This window comes from Bidens hawaiensis, unplaced genomic scaffold (assembly GCF_021521415.1).
Source record: "Bidens hawaiensis isolate Kalapana, Puna unplaced genomic scaffold, B.hawaiensis_p1.1 tig00002181_1, whole genome shotgun sequence".
NCBI lineage: Eukaryota > Viridiplantae > Streptophyta > Magnoliopsida > Asterales > Asteraceae > Bidens > Bidens hawaiensis.
The window spans coordinates 344,664-352,215 of NW_027491116.1; the positions used below are offsets into that span (position 1 = coordinate 344,664).

At 35.3% G+C, this 7,552-nt stretch overlaps 1 protein-coding gene across 1 annotated transcript; it reads right to left on the reverse strand.

The window, feature by feature from the left end:
• Positions 1-1,191: 1,191 nt before the first annotated feature.
• On the reverse strand, positions 1,192-6,428 carry LOC143609245 (bifunctional aspartokinase/homoserine dehydrogenase, chloroplastic-like). The gene is made up of 17 exons (XM_077084053.1): positions 6,283-6,428; positions 5,712-5,770; positions 5,219-5,593; positions 5,057-5,145; positions 4,664-4,967; positions 4,537-4,589; positions 4,237-4,451; positions 4,078-4,165; positions 3,886-3,999; positions 3,706-3,804; positions 3,438-3,632; positions 3,257-3,339; positions 2,423-2,648; positions 2,073-2,354; positions 1,905-1,988; positions 1,729-1,821; positions 1,192-1,641 (listed from the first exon to the last, which is right to left on the reverse strand). The coding sequence occupies exons 1-17, from the start codon at positions 6,426-6,428 to the stop codon at positions 1,393-1,395; spliced, it is 2,754 nt and encodes a 917-aa protein (XP_076940168.1). The 3' UTR covers positions 1,192-1,392.
• Between the last annotated feature and the right edge of the window lie 1,124 nt (positions 6,429-7,552).

Consider the following 7,552-nt stretch of genomic DNA (forward strand, 5'->3'; position numbering starts at 1 on the left):
GGAACCTAGGTGTAGGTCCCAAACATTAAAAATTTTATAAAAATCTTGTCATTGCCAATTAAAAAAAACTAATTATTGATACTTTTTAACACACTTGTATGGGAGACTTATATTTGATCCTTGTTTGAAGCATTGGCCATGCCCAATTGCCCATCCATCAGGATGGGAACATTTTTCAGCATTTACATCAACTCTGTTGGACTAACAAAACCAAATGATCTTTTAATGTCTTGGACTCTTGGAGTAACTAGTGTCTAAATCGATACCGACTGAATTCCCGCCTCATTCTAACCTTAGCGTGTGGATTGAGTCCCACTAAAAAATAGCCCATCCCTCTGATATAGTTTTAAAAGATAAAAATGTTGTGTGAAAAGTAAAACAATAAAAAAAATAATTTTTTTGAACGACCAACAAATAAAGTCCGGCTATCTGGGTAACCCTATTGAAAAAGGTGATCCATACATCCGCGATCGTAGACGGTGCTGGGTAGCCCAAGTCCACCATCTCTTATTCCGAGGAAACCTGCCGCCTGAATGTCCACTACGGTAAAACCCGAGTGAGATCGGATTCGAACTTTAGACGTTGGAGTCTCTAGTCCAAATCTTCACTTCTCTCAAATGCCGGTGCAAAAGTGAATTCATGGCAGGCAAGTAGACGCATCTATTGGCTTTAATTTTTAGTGTAATTTTGGATTTGAAAATAAGGAAAGAAATGTGAATGCTCTACTTCACAAGGCTGGTTCATGTGTTCTGCTACAAGTTACGAAAAAAGCATACAAATTTAGTGTAAAAAATTATACTAATTCTGGTGTTGGTTTGGACTTTGTTACAAGATACAATGTTTAAAAGGTAATTAAATTCGAATACATTATTATACTTTTTATTAAAAATATAAAATAAATAAATTAAAAAAAAAAGAAAAAAACCAACTAGAAACCTCAATCTTTGGTTCAGTTACTGGTCTGGTAATGTTGATCATTTGCCCGATTCTGTTGAGACTATCTTGCTGATCAGTTAAATCCAGTATACGGCAACACAAACTGAACCAAAGTTGTAGCTATTCTCAAACTGAACCATTCGGGCTGGTTATTTTGGGTACAAGTCAGTTTTCAGTTTCTTTGCTCACCCTATTAACATTTTCTAATGACCTTCCAAGTGTGTTTCATGCATTGTTTTGGGTTATAAAACATCCTTGTAAACCACCCGCACCAAAATATCAATTGCACATTTAGCAATATAAAGGCATAATATCCCCAACCACCCTAGTTACTACCGTTACACGAAAACATCTGACTCTAAAAACCGTGGACTCTAAACCCTAAACCCATGATTGCAACAGCCTGGATTTGGTTTATACTTATTATATAATAAAAAGCACGATTTACAAACTCAATTAAAACGAAGGGGCACCGAGATTGGAGGCAAGCCTTAGTATGTCACTGAAAACACCACCAGCTGTTACTTCTGCTCCGGCTCCCGGCCCACGAACAATTAGAGGCTGTTTATTGTACCTTTCTGTTGTAAAAGCAATAATATTATCAGAACCCGACAGCTGCGCAAAGGGGTGTTGCTTGTTGTATCTTCTCAACTCCACCGCTCCCTTCTGATTTTTAACATCCACAACACCCACATATCTTAAAACCTGATAAGAAAAAAAAATAAGTGTTTTATTAGCGAGTCAAAAAATTTGACTTTTACTACACAAGTGTTTTAAATAAAAGTTGCTCACTTCTCCAGCATCCTCTGCAGCTTGACGTCTGGCAGCTATATCTGAGTCGAAAGACGGTAACTGCTGCATAAAATCATCCACTGATGCAGTTTCCTGTAATGCACACAATGATAGACATACATTATATCATATGAAATGTAAGTATGCGGGCATATCAATATAATGTAAATTATCACCTTTAATGGATCTGGCACAAGGCTTTGAACAGGGATATCTGAAAGTTCAAGATGCAAACCACATTCTCTAGCAAGAATTATCACCTGCAATATTAATTCAAAATCATAACATCGTAAAGGATATATGGTACGTGTTATAAATACAGTTTAATTGCATATGTATATTACCTTTCGTGCCACATCAGTTCCAGCAAGATCATCTCTAGGGTCTGGTTCAGTGAAACCTGCTGCTTTTGCCTCCACCACTACTTCACTAAATGCTCGTGTAGCAACAAAATTGTTGAATATATAACTCAACGTCCCACTGAAAATCCCTTCGATTCTTATAATCTTATCCCCTGTTTGAAGCAGATCTCGTAACGTATGCATGATCGGTAGACCAGCTCCAACAGTAGCTTCATAAAAGTAATGAGTGAACGATTGCCTTTGAAGAGCTCTCAGTTTCAAATACTGCATCAAATATAAAATCCATCAAAAACTAGGAATAATTTGATGTTTTGTATCTTTACAGTAACAACCTTATCAAGTGGTCCAGAATTTGCTTTCTTATTAGGTGTGATCACGTGAATTCCCGTGTGTAACCAGTCATGATAATGGTCTGCAACATCTGTGCTTGATGTGCAGTCGACTAATACAGTATTGGGAATAAAATGATTCCCGTGCACGTGATGAACAAACTTCTCCATGTCAGCTTTTTCACCTTTCTCCTTCAGAAGTTCTTTCCATTTATAAAGGTCGATACCCCTGCAACAGGTAAAAAATATCATTAAGACTTTTTAGCAAAAAGTGTTGATGTTTGTCAACTGTAAAGATTGGCATGTAAGTGAACCAAACATTCGGTGTTGGTTTATTTAACAACAAACTAACATGAACATTCGTGAACGTATACGTATATTTATTTAATATATTCAGTTAAAATTACTTGCCCCCTTAGTTTATGTTCGTTCGTATACGTTCGTCAATTTATTTAATATATTCATTTAAAATCACTTGCCCCCTTACAATTTAGTCTAGTTTTAATTAGATTTAGTTCAGTTATATTCGTTCATCTATGTTAAGTTATTTTCGTTCATTTACATTCGTGAACCATTCGTTATACTGTTAAATTACCATGTTATTAACCGATCGAAACTTTAATACAACCTTTTCTGATCCCGCTGGAGGGTGAACATAAACGAACATGAACATGCTAATTTTCTTAACGAGTAACCACGAACAAGAAAACTCTTCATTTAACTGTTCATGTTCGATTGTTTGTTCAGTTACAGTTAAACAAATGAACACGAACATGCTCCGTTCATGTTCCCGTTTACAAACCTAGTAAAGATGTAATGGCATAATACAAGACTTACGTGTCACTCAGCAGCATTTTCTTTGATCCAATAATACCCATGACACGTAAGTCAGTTTTAGACTTTTCCTTCAAAACTGCTGCCTGCAACAGAAACATTGTAATGCGTTCAAAACTAGAAAAAAAAACACTTTCAAGTATAAAAAATAAACACAAAAGAACAATAATATATGTAAATATACCTGATCCCGAAGTTGATTAAGTAAAGTGGCACCAATAAGCCCGGGCCCAATGATGCCCACTGCTATTGACGTTTTTGAAAGATAGAATCTTGAATGGACCGCTCGTAGGGCTCTTACACAATCTTCCCGTTTCACAACTAGTGTGATGTTGTACTCGGAGCATCCTTGTGCTATAGCTCGTACGTTAATATTAGCCTGCATTATACATCAAAATTAACCAACAAATAAGTGAAAAACATACAACATGTATTAGAAATAACTTACTGACCTTTGCAAGTGCATTAAATAGAGTGGCACTGACACCTGGCGTGCTGGCCATTTTCTGCCCAACTGCTGCAAGAATGCTACAGTTTGGAATTACTGCAACCTGGATGAACAAAAAAAAATGGTTATGTAAGGAAGTCTTGACTTACGATCATACAAACAACTTTTAAGTCAAAGTCAAAACCTGAGAAAGACGTCCAGCATTCAAAGCTTGACGAAACTTAGCCTCTAACGCCTTTGCAACCGCTTTCACTTCTTTCTCGGGTACAGCAAAGCACACAGAATGTTCACTGCTAGCCTATAATAATATTAAACTTAACATAAGAAACCAGTTATGTATATTGTTGTTTATTTATAGGATAATAAAGGAATATGCCTGAGAGATCATGATGACATTCGCTCCAACATCTTTAACAGCACCAAAAATGGCACTTGCTGTACCCGGTACACCAGCCATTCCAGTTCTGAAAAAGCGTTACATATATGCAAATTACACAAAAATGTAAGAAAATAGCAGAAATGCAAGAAAACTCACCCCTCAACATTTACAAGGGCCAAATTGTCAATAGTTGCAAAGCCTTTTACATAAGTTTCCAAATTTTCTTCCTCTTCATTTTCACTGACAGGTTCCCTGCAAATCTTTGTTCCAGGTGCAGAAAGGTTGAAGATGTTTCTTATAACAATGGGAATGTCATACTGCATAACTGGAATGATAGTTCTAGGATGCAACACATTTGCTCCAAAATATGACTGCGTCAAGCATTTCAAATTAGTTGCAAAACTGAGAAAACTTCAAGGTATATCATAGAAAATAAGAATATGTTTACTAGTTTACCATTTCCCATGCCTCTTGATAAGATAAGGTATTTAATACGACAGCCTCGCTAACTGCAAAACGAGTGATGCTTAAAATGCATTACAGATGCATGAGATATCATGTTTCCCAAAATGTCAAAACTGACCTTTTCTTGGATCTGCACTATACACACCATCTACATCTGTCCAAATGGTCACTTGGCGGGCCCGGAACAAAGCGCCCATGATAGCGGCAGAGAAATCACTCCCGTCTCTTTTTAAAGTTGTAGGTATATTTTGAGGTGTGCTGGCTATAAAACCAGTAGCAACTACTACTTTAGAAGGATTTTTCAAGAGCCAACGGTCAAGTCTTTGCTCTGATTCCTCATAATCAGGATCAACTTGATTAGAACCAGCAGGGGTCACGATCAGGACGTCCCGTGTGTCCATCCATGTACAATCCACCCCACCCTGATAAATAAGGAAACAACTTTATAAAAACTACAAAGAATCTAAAATTCACTTGCGTTTGAAGTGTATATAATATAAAAAGTAATAACCTTTCTGAGGACCGATGACAATATTTGAGCAGACCATAACTCTCCATGTCCCGCAACAAAAGCTGAAAACGACTCCGTGCCATGTCCAGCTGAACAACATTAAGACATTAGCATTATAATTGTTATTAATATTATCAAAAGAGAAACAGAGGAAATTAAAACCTATGTATATTGCGCGTAGCATTGCTTTGAGATTATTGATATCAAGAGTGAGAGTAGACAAGAAACTAGCAAGCTCCTCCCCATCAAGTAGGTCAAGTGCAGTCAACTTGTGTTTTTCAAATACAGCATCAAGCGCCAATTCATATGAATCATCTCGTGATTGTGCTTTCTCGATAAGATCATACATCATATCTGTAACTTTTGACATTGCAGAGACAACAACCAGTTTTCTTTCAGAACAGTCATCCATAACAATATTGGCAACGTTTTGGATTCTTTGAGAAGTTCCTACACATGTGCCACCAAATTTGTGGATTGACCAGGTGTCGCCCTTGACAACTGCAGACTCCACAGGAACTTCATTTGTTGAAACATCTGACAGGTTGATAAAAGCAAACATAATGTAAGTAAAAAAAAAGGTGACTCGAGACATGACAGAGCAGTCTGCATGCATAAAGACTGTAACTGATGAGAAACAAGAGTTAAACTCAACCTGTAACCGAAGAAGAAACTTTAAAGTTGCTTTTTTCCAAATGGGAAGAAAAACCTGCCCTGAATTGCAAGTTATATGCACAAGGTTAGAGCTTAACGATGAAGCATGAGTTTACAACAAAGAAAAACATAAGGTGCACAAAGATTAGCTAGACATTCAAAAGTGAATGCCTGAGTAGTGAGGCTACTGATAATTTATTTATTTATTTATAAAGACATGGTAACATACAAACAGAATCAAAACTTTCCTTGATAGTATGCAGAGCGAGTAATCTGTTAGGTAAATTTTACAATGAATAACTCTATGCGTGCAGAAATCTTTGAAAAACTTCTGTAAGTATTGAATGTGCTACATTATAGATGAAATTTCACTTTAACTTGAGTTTGTCAATTGTAAGTAACCATGGGATCAAGAGAATTCTACTAAAAATCTATTAAACAAATTATTACAAACAGAATAAAACAAAATATATTTGTTTTTCATAAGGGTTCCTAGAGGAAATGAAGCATTTTAAAGTCATTTCAAGAACAATGAAAAGAATAAGTAAACAAAGTAATAAGCAGAATCATACCTGCAGATAGAAGTGCGGCGAACAAGAGAGTATGGATTTGAATTAGATAAGCTAATACTCCTGGACTTTGAGTTTGAGTCATGGGCTGATAATCGGGAGTACAATTTCGGCAGATACGACGATGGAATTGGAGTCAACAACGCCATTTACAGTAACTGTAATTAGATATTTGCAGGCGTTTGATCGGTGGCAGCGGGGCTGTGATCGGTGGTTGGTAAGAATAATTAGGGGAACACCATTATTTTTTACTAAACTAAACTTAACTGTTATTTTATATTATTATTATTATTATTATTATTATTAGTAGCAGCAGCAACAGCAAAGTATGAAGTGTTTAGTATTCTGAGGGGATGTTTAGAATTTCTTATTTTGGCCTCCTTATAACTTATAGAAAAATTATAAATTACAAAGTTGTATTCTATCCCACTTCGCAACTCGTATCATAAGTACTCCTCATCATCATTTAACTTTTCAAAAAGTTAAAAAATTATAAAGAGACCAATATAAGAAATCCCACACTCCAGAAACTAGTGTTTTACCCAAGGCAGGGTAGGGCAATATAACTCGGAAGGTGGTAAACTCAAGCGTTGTTGGTCTCATGCGTTGAGTCGGTAAGTCGATGCCAATTCAGCCGGTTGCGGTTTTGGTTACGTGCGTTGTTATACCGGATCTAAAAATCAATATATATATATATATATATATGGGAGAGTTATCATAAAAGTAGTATTTTCTAGGAAGACTATGAATAAATCATAGCCATTAGATCATATTAATCAATTGTTGAGATTCAAAATTATCAAAAACCGACATGGTTTCCTATAATTACTCTTTCACCATTATAACCGACATAGTTACCTAAAATTGTTCTTTCACCATATGCTTTAATGACACATGTCAAAAATCTATTTGTTCTTACCATTTCTATGAATCTTTTTAGTTTTATTTGAACCATTTTCTATATATATATATGATTATGATCATGTGAGAACTTTTTGAGAATTGAAAACTATGAGAACCATTTTAGACAAAAAAAAACCCAAAAATAAAAAAAAATCATAAAACAAAAAAAACACAAAAATAAAAAAAGTAAAAAAACCAAAGTTCTTATTTATCATCCAGGTTTCTTAAAAAAAACGTAAAAAAAAATTATCGGTTTAGCTAAATTATACATATACATATATGTATAATATGCACACACATTTTTTTTCCTATACACATATGTATAATTTAAGGTAAATAATAATGTACATATGTGTACATTACATAACTA

Coding starts and splice junctions, on each gene's coding strand:
- LOC143609245 (XM_077084053.1), bottom strand. CDS start 6,428: ATGGCGTTGTTGACTCCAATTCCATCGTCGTATCTGCCGAAATTGTAC. Junction 3,805..3,885: donor ATGCTGGACGTCTTTCTCAG/GTTTTGACTTTG, acceptor TTGTTCATCCAG/GTTGCAGTAATTCCAAACTG. Junction 3,633..3,705: donor TATTTAATGCACTTGCAAAG/GTCAGTAAGTTA, acceptor TGTATAATGCAG/GCTAATATTAACGTACGAGC.